Source organism: Pomacea canaliculata, linkage group LG9, assembly GCF_003073045.1.
Source record: "Pomacea canaliculata isolate SZHN2017 linkage group LG9, ASM307304v1, whole genome shotgun sequence".
NCBI lineage: Eukaryota > Metazoa > Mollusca > Gastropoda > Architaenioglossa > Ampullariidae > Pomacea > Pomacea canaliculata.
In genome coordinates this window covers 19,119,423-19,138,289 of record NC_037598.1, presented here as the reverse complement: position 1 = coordinate 19,138,289, position 18,867 = coordinate 19,119,423, and the positions used below count along the sequence as shown (strand labels likewise).

The 18,867-nt window shown below is 38.4% G+C and overlaps 1 protein-coding gene across 1 annotated transcript; it reads left to right on the top strand.

Annotated features, from left to right (window-relative positions):
- The first annotated feature begins 2,636 nt into the window (after nucleotides 1-2,636).
- LOC112571734 lies at nucleotides 2,637-18,637 on the top strand. The gene is given in 7 exon segments (XM_025250978.1): nucleotides 2,637-3,328; nucleotides 8,255-9,574; nucleotides 9,577-9,748; nucleotides 14,938-15,088; nucleotides 15,619-15,757; nucleotides 17,658-17,908; nucleotides 18,464-18,637. Coding segments are annotated over 6 exon segments (2,112 nt in total). The 5' UTR covers nucleotides 2,637-3,328; nucleotides 8,255-8,316; the 3' UTR covers nucleotides 18,605-18,637.
- Nucleotides 18,638-18,867: the final 230 nt, after the last annotated feature.

Sequence of the window (18,867 nt, the reverse complement as noted above, 5' to 3'; positions counted from 1 at the left end):
CAAGCAAAAATCTTCAGTCAAATCGTTTTGGAAAGGTTCACCGTTGTTCTTGGCGACATCATTATGCAACAATTAAGCAGGCTTTAGGAACGTCATGGAGTAGATTATAGAACAAAGTACAGAATGGAACAGCACTCTCTGTTCAGTAGATTATTTAGTACTTTCATAGACTTCGAGAAAGCACACACACACACCGTGAGTCATTATGGAAAATTATGTGTCGCTACGGAATGCCATAGACAACAGTAATGAAGAGTTTGTTTTGTTGCTGATCAGGCAGGCTGTTTGCCATTCATTAGCTTACTCTCTTAAAATCCATTCTTAACTAGACAAACGTTCGACAATATTTTTGACCAAGGAAGTTTTTATATAACCGTCACGTAACAGCTTCATTGTTCCTACGTTCGCCTATATTCTTCTCGTTCGAATGGACTTCACTTTGCCCTCTGTTGAATGCCTTTTTTGACATTAATGAAGAGGTAGAGGCCTGGCTGGTTGGTGCCGGAGCTGCTTCAGGGCTACTTTTTTGAAGATCTTGGAAGCCGGTTCTGCTACAATTAAATTTCATTTCCTCTTTGTGGTTTCAGTTGTTCAAATGAATTTTCATCATAACTTTTTTTTGAGAACGGATAAGGCGGATGGAGCGAAAGTTAGTGTTCTTGCTACATGACTTTGTTTTGGATATGTTTTCAATACGCGAACAAAGAAGTTTATTTATGATTTATATTTTACTTTAAAGAAAACTTAAATTTGCAGGTTTTTATATGGAATGAAAACGTTTTGCGCGCGCGTTTATGAAGAAAGAGGGAATGTATATATAGTACTCAAATTATCACGAATTAAATGCCCACATCCGCAATATCTCCATGTGAAAATTCGAAATGTTTCCTTGTGTCGAGATCGCCTGCCAAAATAAGTATTTGCTTCGCCCCAACACACAGATCGAGTTTGTGCATATGTCGAATTTTGAGACTTCGCCAGTACCAATTCGGGGTCTGTCATACCAGAACGTTAATTTGCATCTTGCTAGGCATATGCCTCGCTGGACTACCATAGAATTATACATTGTTCTTCCTGCTGCAATATCCCACAACTTGGCCGCAAGATATAGTCCTCAGAAAACCTTATTGTTCCCTTTTGGGGAGGATGTTTTGTAGCGATCGGAATATGTGACCGGTGAGAAGTTGTTTCTCATTCTTTCCCGCTTAGTAGCTTAATTTCTATTTTTTAAAAAAGTTTTCCTAGAGCGAACATAATTGATGTCGGTGTCCGCCAAAGGCAACTCTCTTTCTCTAGCATTTGTATTACGCAGACTGTTGCAGCAAAAGGTTTACTGAGAGAAAAATGCTTACCCTTTGACTACCTTTATCAGTGTTATATGATTCTGTCTCCTATAGGTAGTGCTGGGTCACAATTCAATTGGGCCTGGACTTCGTCAAGATATCCAGATAAAAGACGTATCAGTAAAAGGTGGCGACGAGCAATTTGCTTGTATGATTTTAGTTTTGAATATATTCGCTATAACTGCTGCTTTGATACTAGTCTACGGTATAACCCTGAAAGACCCATTTTACAACCAATTGCTTAAAGGTCCACCATTAAAAAGCAGTTAGTGACCGGGTGGAATTGAGACAATAATCTGTTCTCGATCCGAGATACAATTAAAATAGTTGACGTCATGTACAGGTACAGTATGTAGGTCAATTCTGTTATTAATGTCCATAAATACTTGGTCTCCCAAGTATAAGTATTCTGACTGGCAGTGCAGATGAAAGGGGAGGTGGAGTGCAGGGGGATCTGTGTACCTGTGTTCGCGGCTGTGAAGGCGGCCCGGCCTTGGTCAATATTTTCCTTTCTTTTTCTTTGACGTAACATTCCTCACTCTGGGGATTTTTTTTCTATGGATCGAACGGGTTACTACAAGTTTGATCCTGTAATCCTTAAAGCACTGCATATAAGTACTACAAAGACAATGGCTAATAATTGAAGACGACAGTAGGTGATGTTTAATGTTTTTATTATTGCTGCTCTCAAGTATAAACATTAGATCCAATTAAGACACCTATACATTTTCGGAAAGGAGAACGCTTGAATTTTGCAATAAAAACGACGAAGATTGCTTTCGCCGAGCTTCCCCGGCAAAGCCACGATCGTGGTTCAGCGTGGTGGAAGGCCGGTTAACGTCATTTTTCATTTATTAGCCACTCGATCAGGCATAAACAACTCTATAATGTTCAAGTAGAGATGTAGATCCCTTGTCCTAATACCTTGTCCTAATGCGGAGTTTCTGAACCTTTTACTAGTGACGCCCCACAAGACGAAAAAAGGTAGTCCGCGCGCGCCCCTTAGCCAGCTAATTTCACTAATACCGATATGATATGAGAAACATAAAAAAAAAAAAAGACCGCCTTTGCGCCCCGTTTGTCAGCAAGTCAGGTTGAGAATCGCGGTCCTAATGTTTGCAATCCATATTACGTTCCTGAATAAAACGTTGATATTGACAATAGAATTGTAAGCATATTATTATATACTGGGAACATAATTTACGATTACAAGGGGCCCAGGGATGTCTGCGCCAGGGCCTGTGCTTTCTCTCGGCAACCCTGCGTACTGGGTGTATACATACTTCACATAAGCTCACCCATATATATTTTGTATTATGTGAACTGCAATGTTTAAATGTAGGCTCGAATCTTGAGAACAGAGAGAAGTGTTCAGAAAGATTTTGAGAAATGTAGTAACTCAACTCAGAGTGCAGTGAGCTTGAAGTTACTAAACAACACACTTAACAGCATGTATTTAACTATAATTATAAGCGTCGGCGTCTCTCTGCATGTGGTTGTGTTGTGAGCATCAAACATCAGATAATGCATATTTTTCAGGGAAATATACTTGTCTTACAGCCACACAATACAGCACGCATTCAAACTGTGCTAGCAAAGACGAGCAACGTCAGCACAATAGTTTAACTGTTATCCATATCGCAAAGCGCTGCATGCTGGTGCCGGAGCGAGTGGTTACAGCCATGGAATGGTTTCAGAAATGATCATGATGCGATTAACGGGAGAGAACTCACGAGCGGCAACTATGCCTGGCTTTCTCCTAGAGCTGCGATTAGAAGTGCCCCACAGCAGTGCACCTTACAGGCTATATGTGTTCTTTGAAACTTAACGAAAACTTTGTCGAGGAACAGAAAGTCATGCCTAGGCCGAATAATACTTGCGGGCCATGTATACGAAGTGCGTTGGACCGGAAACACGAGTTCTAAAACCCGTCAAATCCGGAAGTAAACACAAGCAGAAAAGCGATCAGACGACAGTTTCAACAGGCAAGTATTCTAGCCTATTAACCCCGTGTCCTTTTGCAGATGTGGATAGTGAATTTGTAGACCATTAACAAATGTTGAGTAGTCCTCCTCTGGTTCTGATGGGTGTCTCTTATTCCCAGTCCACTCCAATGGTTCAGTCTGGATTTGACACACTTTGTTTCATTAGGTCAACCTAACCATGAACTGATGAAGGTCTCAGATTGCGAACTGAAAAACTGTTGATGTAAATTTATCGGCATTTCTATTTGTTTGTAAACTTAGGGACGACGAAATAGTTTTTGATGTAAGAGAGTTGATACACAGCATTGTATTTTTTAACTACCTGTCGTCGGTTCAGGTTTTTTAAAAAAAAAATTGAGAGAATGAATTTTTGAGGATTATTTACGCAGCAGGCGGACTGTGATTCGCAGCCGTTGTTCTGAACTTAACTACTACTAAAAACCAGCCCTAAAATCAGGCATTAACGAATTTTGATGTTATAAAGATGTGTACAGAAGCTCTCAAATACGCGAAAAAGGAGAGCAGTTAAGGCATCGATTGTAAGGCACTTTCAGTTACTGTTAAGAGTCAATACCCAAGTGTAACTCCTTCATTTATCAGCATTACTACTGTGCTGTTTCCATAACATCTTAAACAACTGAAGGATATAAAAGAGCGCAAGATAATTTGGTTTAAAAGTCTACACACATTTCATTGCACAACAATTTAAAACATCCAGCAGACAAGACAAGGTTGAAAGGCATGCCACTCAAGAAGTGCTTAGGCACTGCTCCAAAGGTAGAGGCAGTTTATCAACATGCCTGTGCTCCCAGGTTAAAGGTGAATCAGGAGTTACAAGAGAAGGTCAGAGACTTGTTAGCAGAAGGGTGTTCTGTACTCTCTCAAAGCAATTATTGGATTAGTGCGTGAAGGCTGGAAGTTAATGGGATGAAATGAGTGATTACAGATGGGTTTTCCAAGCCAGCCATTTAGTCTGTGCTTTTGCAAGCATGCATGCACATGTATGTGTGTGTGTACATGCATTTTTGTGAGCATGAATGCATAATACACATGAGCATATAGAGTTAGGAGCTTCAATGCATGTATTTATAAATATGTCTATGCACATCAGTTTATGACATGGACATTATGTCTAGACACATGCACAAACATGAGTTTATGTGTATTGACACGTAGCTGTGATTCTGACTGTGCAAGGACATATGTATATTGTATATTTGGCCTTTAGTCAAAACATACATTAACCTATTTGTTGTCTGACCCCTTGATATGATATTTTAACAAAAAAAAACCATCAAACCAAAACTGCATAATGTGAGAAAAATTTGCCTAATTTAATTTATTTTACAATTATTTTTTGCATAAATTTTATACATCATCACCCATATTTAAATTGTTTTATTGTTATAAAATTATATAATAAATAATAGTAAATGCAAAATTTGTAAAGTGCATACTCACACTCTCAAGGAGTGTGCTCTTAGCGCTTAAGAACAAAATTGAAACATGAACAGCATACAAGGGACAGGAAAAGAAACAAATAAGATATGAGTTATAAAAGAATAAACAACCGTACTAAATGAAGAATAAAATCAAATACAGAAAAACACAAGAGGAACCAAATAACAAGAACACAAATGTAAAATAAATGTTTTCAGTAATATAACCATAAACGAGAAGGTGGAAAGGGGCAAATTTCGAAATAGCTGGACATACATGACAATGACCAGTGGAAGAACTCCCTTTTTTTTCTCTTGCAAATCATGACATCAACACCTGCTTGATTTTTTGCAGAAATTATCTTCACATTACACCCCTCTTTAACATCTTCAAAAGCCAAAGGACTTTCTGAAGGGAATAAAGCACAAATTTAAACTAACAATTCTAGAATTATTTACATACAACACATTAGCATCTAAAGAAATGGAGACAAACGCCATAAATTTTACAGTTGCAAATATAAAAAAAGGATGCAGTAACATAAAACAAGATTGTTTTGTTGGTTCTGTTATCTTAAGAAACTCCTGTTTGTTTTTGTTTGATTGCTGTGGGTTTAGGAAAGCACATGTGAATGTCTGTCTTTCACTTGGCAGAGTTTGCAGGTTTCTAATTTTTTAGCCTAGATACATTGTTTTCTCTCCACTGTCTTTTGTGTGCATGGGAACACATGCATATGTATAAGAATTTGCTGTTTAAATTATTTGAGGAGAGTATTTAGGCCACAAAAACATGATGTAGTTTACAGTTACCAACCAGGAATGCAACATAGAAAGGTGAGTGTCCCATTGCAAAATGCAGTGCTGTCAGCAGTTGTCTTATTGTATTTTTTTCGATCAGTAGCAAGCCTTAACAAAATCACTGTTGGCAGGTGCCATAGAATACCGAATTTTTTTTTTTTAAGGCAGCATCTCAAACAGTGCACATGACCTGTCTGTAGAAGTTTTGTACTATTTTAGGGTGCATACTTGCATCATATTGCCAGCATTGCTACATATTTTGTGACTGAAAGTAACTGAACAGAATTTATGAACTTAGTAGATATGCTGAGAAGATTTTGTAAGAAAAGTTACCTAGGTGTCAGTGATTTTTAAAAGGTGGGCTGCTCTTGCAGAGCTAAGAAGTTAGAATGCTTAAAACATTTAAAAGCATTCAAGCACTTTTTCACTTGTTTCCATGGGGATTTTGTCAAGGGACCTTGCCTTATTTCAAAGATGAAAGTGTAACACAAGGAATATACTTTAGTCTTGCTCAGTTTGTAAGAACAAAAATGTTTATTTATATAGTGCTGTTCCCCAACATTAAAGGCGGGCTCAAAATGTCAACTTTCCCTCATATCAGATGAAGCAGTTACAAATTTGTTTTGTTACCTCTCAGTTTCAAGAGCCTTTGTCATTGCTAATAAAATAAAATTAGCACTTATTTATAAATTCATATTTACATAAACCACATTACATGAATATTCTTCAATTCAGTTGGCATGGCATTTTGCCCAGAAAGCTGTACAGTTGGATAACAGCTTATGAAAGATTTCCTTTGCAGGCCTTATCTTTTCCAGAGTAGAAGCTATTTTTAAACATGATATCATGCAGGTAATGCACAATCTAGCGCAATAATTGGTACTGAGCTTAAGAGTCCTGTGTTGCTCAACAGGTAAAGGAAGCTGTATTTATTGTCTGATGTGATGTTAATATTTTTGATGGATTTTTTCCAGTAAAAAAAGAAGGCATAGCAGAGATAAGAAAAGTTCAGTTGTGTAGGGGAAGGGGAGAGAGAAAGACCAACAGATAACAGAGCTATGATTGTATCATTTCTTATACAGCACTAGGTTTTTTGGTGTTCTTATAATAGTTATTCTACAAAACAAGTCTGAAAACAGCAAGTTTTGAAAGTTCTTCTGTGTCTTACATCTCTTCATTTATTCATTCATTTTTTGACTGGTACCACCTGATAAATGGTTATGCTGGTCCACTGGTACTAGTCATCAGAGGGGCACATTTGGATAGACACAGCAGGTGACAAGACATGACATTTAGGCCTGTTTTGAGTGGTGATGAGTGAACCCAGCATGAAATGACCAGGCCCCTCCTTCATGTCTGCTAGCCAGCTTTTCTTCTGTCATCCTTGGCATCAGTTCCCTTTTCCCTCCAAGATACACTAAAGAACAAGACCACATGGCTGAACTAGACCAATTTGTGCTGCTGTAGTGAGAAGGGGCTGCTGCTGAATTTTGATTAGGATATTTGGAACAGCCTCCTTAGGCAGGATGGAAACTGTGAAGAAATTGTACAGTTTGTACAGGTGGAAAACCTGATGGTGTTGTCTTATCAAGACTGGCCATTGCTAATATTGCTATTGCAATTCTGATGAGGATGCCTGAAGTGCTGCTGCTGTCTTTGGAAAAGGTATCTTCCAAGTACTTAAAAATGTCTTTCTCCTTGAGCACTGCATTGTAGTAGATCTCTGTTGTTTGCCATTGGTGTTAATCATGACTTTGCTGGTCACCTATACATTTCTGCTGCTGTACTAGTCTGTTGACCACATCATAGGTGGCACTGTATTCCCACAATAAATATACACAAGACAACTTAGACTTCCCCTGATGGCCAGACGTAAAACCAGATTGACCATATAGAAGTTGCTCGAAAGTGGAGAAGGAGTCTCCAAGATGTCTGAGTGAGAAGATGTGCAGATTTTGCTTCAGACCACCAGCTCCTAGTAGCAGTCTTTAAGATTAATCTGAAGTCCTTCATTGATCCAGCAGGCAGATCACACCACAGGTTCAATATTCGATACTAGGGAGTGTCTATCTCCTCTCCTAATGAGACCATACATGAGATCCTTCAACCGATTAGTCTCCTTGGTTGTGAACTCATGGGTCCTATACCCTGGCTGGTGTTTCTTAGGCCTTATTTTTGATAACATCAAAAATCATTTTGCAACTTGGGCTTAGTTTTGATATCCCTCTATCTTTTAGTAGAAATGTTTAACAATAAGCAAAGGTTTAAATTTAATTTTAGATGTGGCTGTTGTTATTATAGTAATAAAAAACTTGTTATTGAATGTCTCTGACCAGCATCAGAGTCAGGTAAGATGCTAAGAAACCAAGCATAATAAACTTATTGGATCACAACATTTTTCCTACAATCAAGATATTGCCTGGTTTGTGATAGTCACTAGACAACCAATATGTTTTAATATTCAGATTTGTTAAAATTTTAAAGGGCCACAATGAGTTTACCTATGGAAGGATATTAGATTTTTATGCTGTGCCCATTTGTATTTAGCAGATTAAGAAAAAATCTTTTTTGCGCTTTTTATGAAGACATCACTTATTTTGAGATAATTTTTTATCTGTCCCATATGATGCCATAAAAACTGTTTATAAAATTCCTATGAATTGCTTACATTTTAAAAATTCTGTTTCAGATCCTAGACAATGAGATGAGTGCAGAAGGGTTCTTCGAGAGAAGAAGCAGCATTTTCTTGTCATGGCATTCAGTCCAGGAGACATGTCATTCAGCCTTGACCTACGCCAGGCATCTTTGTATCACCTGGACTTTTTGCAGACTGTTGATAAGAAGATAGAACTGCATGGGGGACAAGCTGTGGAGTATGCCATCCAACGCTATGAAAAACTTTGGCTACCATTAGCTGCAAAATATTCTGACCGTGTCCTTGTTGCACCCCTGGACATAGAGTGGGTGTGGCATTGTCATCTGCTCAATCCTTTGGCTTATGAAAAGGATTGTCAGCGTGTTGTGGGCACAGTTGTGGATCATAGAATCTTAGACCGTGAACGCAGGAAACAGAGTCTACAGGAGTCTCGGGTGCTTTGGCGACGTGAATATCCCAGCGTACCCTTTGAAGCAGATGGTCCCATTAGTCCTTGGTTTGATTCTGAGTTTGCATCAGTCACAAAGATTTCATACAATTTAATTGCAGCAGTAGCAAGACAGAAGATTTTTTATTACCAAGTAAGTCTTCCTCACTACAGAGATGAAAAATTCCTTAATCAGGCACTGGTGAGATACAAAAGATTTCTTCATCTTAAGAAGAAACACCCTCATGTTTTCATTGTTCCATGCTATGATATTGACCTTATATGGCATACACACATGCTTCACCCTTTCAGCTACCGACATGACACAGTCTCTATACTCTCCTATCTGTTTAACCATGATGATTCTGTCAACGATAGACGAGCAGGCTCGAAGCTGACTGTCTCGGATGCACGCACCAGACATTTATGGAAAAAAACATTCAATGAACCTTTTGCTCAGAGTGGTGCCATGTTTCGAGGAGAACCACCTGCAGGCAAGTTATTTCATATGGATGCCGCTGACTTTGCTGCTTTGGTCACCAAACAGACAACAGTGCTTTTGGAATCTGCTCGTGTTGTTGGTTTACCTGAGCAGTCGCAGGTTCAGTACAAACTGAAGCTATGGTACAACACTGGCTATCAGAACTTTAACAGAGCTCTTTATGTCTCAGATTCTATAGCCACAGTTCGTGGCAGCCCACGGCACATGACCAATGACATCAGGCTAAATGCCAATTTTACATTTGATACCAAATACAATGATGTAGTCATGGTGGATCTGCTTCAGAAAAGTGGCCGTTTTTGTCTTGGAGTGACTGAAGAGATCGGAAGTGCCAGATTACGCATGCTGGACAAAATTCAAGCATTGGGCAATGGTCGAGGTGTTACGATGCAGGATTACGTTGACATGGGAGATGGTGTGGGGTTGAGCTACAGTGGAGTGTAGCACCTCCCACCACCGGTGGTTGTATTCTGGCACTTAAATCTGGAAATTACCAGGACTGCATCATGCCAGAAACAGTGGAGTCCATTTGGGGTCCTGTGCCACTCCCTCGTCTTCCACCAGGTGTAGAAAACAAGTGCTCTGTGGCTTCACACAGGTGAGAAACATGCAAACTAGAGCAGGTGTTTCATGTAGTCATGCTGTGCAGTCTGTTAACCTAATTTTATTTATGATGATTTTTGTGTTTCTTCTTTTTCGTCAGCAATTTTTTATAACTGCATCTTATTAAAAAGCCAGAAGATTAAAGTTTAAACCTCACTAGAATTTGTGAGGATTCATTTGATTTTCTTTTTCTTTGTTTTTTAAAATGTATTTAATATAGTTAATTTTGTTAAAGGGCTAGTAGTGTGACAGTTTTTTGATTACATAGAGGTAGTATCTCAGTACATGATACTGTTGCCACAAATAATAAATAAATGATAATCATCATGAGACTTGTTGAACACTATACCTCAATCAAAGCTAGACATACCATGCTTTACAAAGAGGACAAATTTAAAACTGGGTAAAAGTAACAAGAAGGAAATCTACAATCCTTACACAGTCATACATGTACATAGATCAATCATAACCAAGAAAGCACACACAAAAAATTATATAATTTATATATATATATGCATGTATATATATAAATATATACATATATCACAGTATGTGTATATAAATATATGCGTGTATATGGAGATAATCCCTACTAAAACACATGCACAGGACACCCATACACATAGACACAAAGTGTAAACATTTAAATACCATCAAGAAATGCTCTAGCACAGCAAGTAAGAAACAAAGTATTTCTTAATCAGGTATATTTTAAAAGCATTTTTCTTATGTGTGGAAGAGTCAAAGTGACAGGTTATGTGAAATGGAATACAGTAGCCTTAGAGAAGCATAGAAATAGACCCATTCAAATACTTAGTTTATATCTTGGAAATGCTAAGATTATAATAATCAGAGAAAGAGGGAAAGTATTGATGGAATGCATTATGAGGTCACAATTTGGACCTCTTTCCATGCATAGTAATGTTTGTAGGCGAATATCAAGTCAGAAGAGATTTGGGGAAATATCATCATTTTTTTATACAAACATGAGAAAAGAAATTGCACCCCATTAATCCTTTAAATGGGCAGGCGATAATGATTTAAACCTTAGTAGATAAATCAAGGATTCATGCATTCTGTTTATTCATTGTTTCATGATTTTGCTTTATTAAGTCACAATTAAACACCCTGTATCTCCTGCTCTGTCTGTAAAAGTGCTTGCAAATTTACAATGATGAACAGTTTGTATATCAAAGACGCTTTTGAAAATAGAAAACCCATCCTGTTATATATCATTTATTTCTCCTTCTGTCCACATAAAATGCTCATAAATTCTAGTGCATTGATTTTTCCTACAGTCAGTTTGATAATGTAAAGAGAAATGAGAAATCTTTCACTCTGTGCTTCTGTGCTCCTGTCTGCTGTACACACCTTTAATGCTCCATGTTTAGACTAAAACTTGATGACATGTTGACAGAGACACTTCTCTGGAGACTATTTTGTAGGATGTAATTTGTTGATACTTGGACACACAAATGCCTCCTCTGACTGACTCTTCTGTTAAATCTCTTTACAACAAGAAACAGTTTGGCTGTGTGAATATATTGGAATTAAGAGTCCAAATCAAACAGTAGTTTTAGCAACTTCACAGTGCAGTCTTATTGCCTTGCAGGTTCTCTTCTTTCATCATATCTATTATTTTCAACAAGAAACAGATATTTTCCTCATTTCAAGAGTAGAAATGAAGAAAGAGGACTTATGTTTATTTACAGCTTCCATGGAAATAATTAATGAGGGCTTAAAGTTAATGTTTCTTGAATAGCCTTGTTTTTCAAAATGCGTATCTTTCATTTGAGATATCTATGAATTGGCTAAATCATGGCAGCAAGTTAAATATATCTAAACCTGAAGTGGATTCTTAACATCAGAGGTGAGCAGCTATTTTTGGTGTATGTTTGATACAATGGTTCAGTTGTGTGAAACTCAATGGTAGTATTTAGCAACATGTTTATCAAACAAAGCCCTCAGTTTCCCTTGTCGTGACAGAACAAGAGCAGATGAGATAACAGTCTTTTGTTTGACATCTGTGTCAAATTCTGTAATTATATGATTAGCATGCCCAAATTTAAGGAAGAAGGCTTTAGGCTTGAGGCTTGGTTAGGTCAGTGACTAAAAACATATATAAATATCTAAAGTGTAATTGAAAGTTGCATACCTTGGGGTATAAGTCTTAAAAGATGCAGACAAGTATTTAGCTAATATTATTGATTAGTAATGACAAAGTTTACTTGTATTGTAGGGTATTGTGCTCATAACCATGCAACGAAACACACACTATAGGTCATGATAAAATGAGGCATCAAGTTATGGTATTAAAACAATGATATTAAAAAGGAAAGAATAATGTATGATAAATGTGTGCTGGAATAATAACAGAAGTCTTGATTAAAAGTATGTAACGTTATGTAAAAGAACATGAAATTTAAACACAGGAAAATAATGTTTGATGCTTGATGTACATTGGAATTAGTGGAAGGTGGTCTGGAACTATAAATAAAATTCGCAGCTTTATTTTTTTTTTTCAGGACCATAGACGTAAGTGACAATGTCTGTGGTTGTAGGACCTAGGCTGAGTTTGGATTTATCATTGCAAAGAACTAATGGTTTGGTCTTCCTCATAAATAGGAATGTGATTGGGGCTGTCATCAGCTGTGCATCTACATAAGGCACACTGATCTCCACTCACATCCCTACCTAGTTTTACAGTGTCACCATTGTACATCTACATCAGCTATGCTGATCTCTATTTATATAATATAATATGTTTATTTATATAGCGTTTGTCCCCACCATTAAAGGTGGGCTCAAAGCGCTTCATTAAAAAGAAAACACATAAACATAATAATAACGGATGCTGGTCTCAAAAACAATCACTGTAAAATAGCCTAATTCTAGCTGTAAGATCATCAGGTTAGTTTTACAATCACTGAGAAACAGCCAGATTCTGTTCAAGAATTTCTGGACTGAAATACTGTAGGCAACCATCAGCATGTAGGGATAGTCATAGACTGTTCATAAGCGCTGGCTTCCTATGACCATAGAGTGAGAGTTGTGGAAAGAACTATAGCCATAACAGGCATGTATGTCCACAGTAATGTGGGAGAACAGTCTCACATTGTAGCTGCTTGGTTAATACAACATCTTTCTGTACACAAGAGATCTCATGATCTAAGTTTTCTAGCTTAATCCGTTTCACTGTCACCTGCAGTCCTGTTGGCGAGTGCTGAGCTAGATGCACTGTGGTTGTATCTTTGTGACCTTTGACTATTCCTGTATATAGCTGATAGACACAGGTGACACTGTCAAGCTGTGTGATGACTGCTTCTGATGATGATGACTCATTGATGTTGAGAGTGACTTTCACCTTGTTTTCTGCCAATGGTGGGGAGGTGATGTTGTAAGGCTGACTTGCTAGTGGAGAATCGGACAGTTGAAATTAGGAACAAGCACCATGCTATTTTACTGATTTGTCTGACATAACTTTTGCCTGTCTTTAGCTTCTTGTCACTCTTGAATCTATGAGCTTTACCAGCTACTTGTTTTAGCATGCTGTCTGCCCCGGGGCCTGTGCTTGCTCTCAGCGACCCCCTATTCACATCAGAATGCTGATTCACACCTCAAGCCTTACAATGTTACCATCGTACATTCTTATCATTGTATAGTGGTCTCCATTCACATCTCTACCAAGCCTTACAATGTCACCATTTTACATTTATGTCAGGGGATGCTGATCATCCACATCTCTGCCAAACTTTACAATGTCACCATTGTACATCCCCATAAGGCATGCTTATCTCCATTCACATTTCTACCAAGCCTTACAATGTCACTGTTGTCCAAGTGTATGCTCTGACTTCCACACTCAAAGACAGCAAAGTGGAGGAGTTTCGTCAACAGCTCGACAAGGTTTCAAAGCAAAAAGCAATACTCTTGTTGTGATCTTCAGTGATAGGAACACCAAGGTTGGACCAAATGCCTACCAGCAATATAAACTGTGGGTAAATTTGGCCTTGCCAAAGCCAGCAACAGGAGCCTTATACCTTTGTGCAGAGCCATGGACTTACCCTAACCAATACCCTACATCCTCACAAGAAAGCAAGGACACAACAACTTGGCAGTCACCAGGTCAATTACACATTCATCCCTGGAATTTTACCAGTCATTGAGGGGAGCACTTGGATAGATGCTTGCACCTGTTTTGGTGATAGCAAGCAGGTCCTTCATAGGACATGGATTGGTCCATGATCAAAATTGGCTTTATCCTGCTGCTTAAACACTTCACATCCATCATCCACAAGGCCAAGACAAGGACATTCAGGTGCTAACATGACCTTGTCTTAACAAGTCTGCATTAAAGCTGTGGATGAAGTGCCACCCAAACATCCCCTGAATATGTTTCAATCTGGAGAAGCTGTTAAAACCAAACATTGTGTGAATACTTCAGGATAGTGTTGGAGGTAAATTCATGGGACTACATCAGTGGACTTTGATGTAGAAATATTAAAGAGGTGCTACTGTCAACAGCCTAAGAAGCACTAGGCATCAAAGGAAGAAAGGACAACCCTGGGTCATGAACAACATCCTAGATATCTGTGACCAAAAGAGGGTCTGGAAGAGAGGAAAAACAAACCTGAAGCAGTTTTCAAGTACAGAGAAGTGAATTGTTCCTCCAGGAAAGGGATGAAGGTGGGTAGTTGAATCCAGGGCCAATGCTGAACCATAGATGAGGGAATCGCATAGGGTAACAGCAAAAAGGCCTACCAACTACTAAAGATGCTCACTTTCACAGCCACGGGCCCGGGTACACCAGACCCCCCCCCACCCCCCTCTCGTCGGGCCTGGTCACTAGTCATATCCTTTTTAAAAAAAGGAAACAGTAAACAGTACCAAAAGCCTAATCAGCCATCCAGTCACTTGTTACCACTGCACTGCAGAGGTCCTGGGTTCAGATCTTGTCTTGGGACACTTTCATGGGCTGGTCATGGGGGTTTTCTCTGGATAATCTGGATCCTTCCCCTTTTATTGTCCCTCTCCCCCATAGTGTGAAATCACCTCAGAGTGGAATCGCTTTCTAGTAAACCAATCAACTAAATGAGATATCATGATCTAATATGCACAGCTATGTAAATTTGTGAGTTTTTAACTGTCTTGCATGAATATTGTTGTGATCTTGTGTAATTTCAGCCTGTTAAATCATACAAAACGAGTAGTGTTCACCTGCCGCATCATCCACAGCCTGCCTCTCATGATGTCAGCCGTCCATGTGTTTTACAAAGACAAAATGACTGCTGTCGGTCATCTGATAGGGGCAGATCAGCTTCCACTGCCAGAGCTTGTGAGTAGTTTCCTATTTATGTACATACAAAGGGGTAGTTGATACTATAGTGACTGTCACCAGTCACATCAACAGTAAGAATGGGTGTTATGGTTGACTTTTGATGGTTTTCACTGTTTCCTCCATTCATGAACGTGCATTTAATGCCTATCATCATCATCATATCATCATCATCATCATCATCATCATCATCATTGTTATTATTAATTGAAGTTGCCTCCTTTTGCACAAATAGGAAAAAGCTCTAGAATTCAGACTGGAATTTCCTTAGCCATATTCTTTTTTAAATGCTGTAAAAATACTTTCATGTAGCAACTCTAGCTTAAGGAGTAAATGAATTACCACATGCCTGCAGTGGTTTCCAGAGAAGCAACATAGTTTTATTGCTGATATTGACCGTTGCTACTATGCCTATACCACTACCTATAAATCATCATCACTACCACCATCACACCTTCTCACTGCTATGTTATTTTATATTCTAAGTATTTTCTATAATGAAAAGTAGCAACGGGGTTATCTTTTGACAGGTGAAGAACCGGTCACGATGTGTGACCCTTGACATGAAGAATGGAGAGCGTGCAGTGCTGTTGAAAAACCACTCTGGAGACTGGGGCATGGTGCTTGGCAGATGGACAGGTACACATAAGCCTGTGGTTGCACAACCAGGTACATTCAGAACAAAACAGAGGCACCAGACAGAGAAGGCAGACAAAATACTGTTTAGTAGTGTGCTTAAATGGTTATCTTTTTGCTTTTGCACTGAAATGACCTTGCATCTACTGTAATCTTCTGTGTTTTCATCTGCTTTGTCTTTTTAGTACTACAAATTTTTTTGAAGTTTGTGAAATTATGTCCTTTAGATTTTACTGTATGTGTCTGTTATTGATGTTAACTAAGTGTTGAGAGAGTGGAAGGTTACGAATTTTACTATAAAGTTTCATAAAGAGATTGTACCTAAAAAGACCTGATTTAGACTATTAAGAATGTCTGACAGTTTGATTTAGTGCAGACATATTTATGTGTAAAAACAGATGGCTTTACAGTTCGTCTCTTTGGTGTGCACTAGGTTCATTTTTTCGGTACCCCTTCTGACAGCTACACTGGTTACCTGCTGATGTTTCTGCTTTGTTGCCTCTTCATATGTGATGCTAACTAGAGTTACCATATACTTTATAGCAGGTTTATTTGTAAATTTTGTGTCTGTTAACAGTTGATCTGAGTAGTCAATTCTGCTAGAGTATTTTTTCTCAAGAAGGGTGGCAGAAAGAGAGGACTGGAATCTGCTTTTCATAGACAGTGACCACTGTATCAACAGTTACTATGGAACCATTTTATTCCCCTTTATCATGATTAATGAAGATCGATTTGCATACAAATGTGCATGCAACTGGTTCTGGTATTTGAATACATTTTTTTTCTCTTTTCACAATTCGTTTTTGGGATTAAGTTTTAATGTAGCATGTTTTTCAACATTTTTCTTTAGGCTGATTTGCATCTCACAGTTATTAGCAGCATATAAAGTGAGCTATGTTACCTCTCAAACTATTGACCTATAATCTGGGACTGTTTTGTTAGGCTTTATTGTAAGAAACTGCTATGGGTTTATTTATTTCTTTTATTTTTGGTGCCTAGCCATGCCTTCTCATTAGTTGAGCTTGCAAGGTTGTTTCATGGTGGGTTAGTTTCACAGCTGAGGAGATTTTGCCTCTCTTGATGAACTGGGTGCAGCCCAGAGGCATTCAGCATTGACTCATCTGCTTTTGCTTTGTGTGTTCAGGTGTTTCTGATAGCAGCAGAACAGGTCCAGAATTTACCTTGTATATTCAAAGTACTACTATTATCATTATTCACTGATAAATGTTTCTTTAGATAAATGCAATAGAAACTTGGAGAGGATACAGGTATCTCATTACTGGCCAGCTGTGAAAGTGCATTTGCTTTCTTTCTCATGATCTGTTAAAATCATGTGAAGAGTTTATGATTCATTCAGAAGAATAATGCAAGAAGAATTTAAACAGAAAAAAATGCAAAAAACTTCACTTACTTGAAAGAGTTCAGCTGTATTAGAAAATGCGAGATGGAAGATTTACTTCAGTGAATAGTGGCAGTAACAGTGATTCTGTGGAAACAGGATCTATTCTTTATGTTATTCACCCATTGATGTAGAAAATGCCTTGAACAGCCAGTAGATGTCATGGTCAAACTTTAAGGCCGTTAACCTAAACATTTGTTAATAGCACCTATCAAAAAAGTGTATTGAAACCCAAATTTTGGATATGGATAGAGGAAACAACTGTCAGTTTAGCAAGCCAGTAAGTTGCAAACAAAATAGTTACTGGAATGTATCATGCTTCTCTTTTGTCAGATTTGTTCTTATGGCAGAGATAAATTGCTTGACAGATGTAGTCTTTTGATTCATACATCATTTAATATTTATTATTTGATGTACAGAAAATTTAATCTGTACAGATGATGATGCTGCTAACCTGTGCCTGTTTCATTTTTTTAAAAAGAGAATGAAAGTACATTTCAAAAATAAAAATACAATCTTGACATGTTGCAACAGCTTCAGCAACAAGCAATGGACACCGACGACTCCCTGGAGACCCTGGGCACCTTGAGGTTCGGTTCTTCAAGTTCTCCAATAAGCAGTGGACCTTTCTCTCGTTTGAACGTAACTACACAGGTTCTGAGCACAAGTTCCAGATAGAGTCAGCCACAGTAGAGCTTGACACAGGCATGATTGAGATCAGCGGCGATGCTGGCAATGAAGTGGCTGAAAACCTTGCTTTAGCTTTTTCTGTGGCCTTGTTACATGTAAGATATATGTGAGCCTGTGGGTGTGTAAATTAATGTGAATGACATAATATTTGACTGTCTCACTTTTTGTAGGGCATCATAACCCCCTGTCACTGGTTGTTTATTTTATGCATCAAAACCAGTACTGCTGAAGGCTTTTTGCTAGGAGATGTTTCATGTTTTATTAGCATTATCCTTGTTCATGTTAAAAACATCAGTACAAACTGTTTACAAGCTGCTAAATAAATAATAACATAACAGTTTAATAAGAACAACCTATGTGATACATTCTTGTATGCAGTTCTTGTGAACATGTCTACATGGCATGCACAAGAGAGAACATTTATCCTCCTTAGGAGTAGGTGGAAAAATGTCCAAATTTAAAAAGTAGTCACCCATGACAATTGATATCGAATATAGGTGTGTATGTAGTGATGTAAGTACTAAATTTTTCAAGAGCTTTTTCCTATCCACTTTGTATTCCTTATGATAATGTGGAGCATGGAAATCCTAGCCACATAATAGAATCTGCACCATTCAAGCATTCTGATTAGCATTGTGTCTATTGACCAGGTGCTGTGTCAGCCCAGACCAAAGGATTGGGATCCAAGCAAAATAGAAGAGGATGAGGTTGATGGGAACTTCCCAAACCCAGACGGCGCCTTCCAGCAGAGAGTCTTATGCTTGTTATGGCTGCTGGGTTCCTGGCTTTAGCACCATCCAACCACCTGCTCCGTAAGCGCCATCTGGAAGCTGTGCAGGCTAGAGCAGAAGAGGAAGCTAGACGCACTCGGCAGCAGCAGCACACACAGGAGGAAGACGATGAGCAGAGAGACAGGGGCATGAGTGCATTTGGGAGACATAATGGCGAGGAATATAGTTCTTTTTATGGTGGCATGGAGGGGGTTAATCACTCAGAGGTTCATGATGTCATTGCAATAGTGAGTGCAGAGGAAGGTGCCAGTGATGCTTTGCCT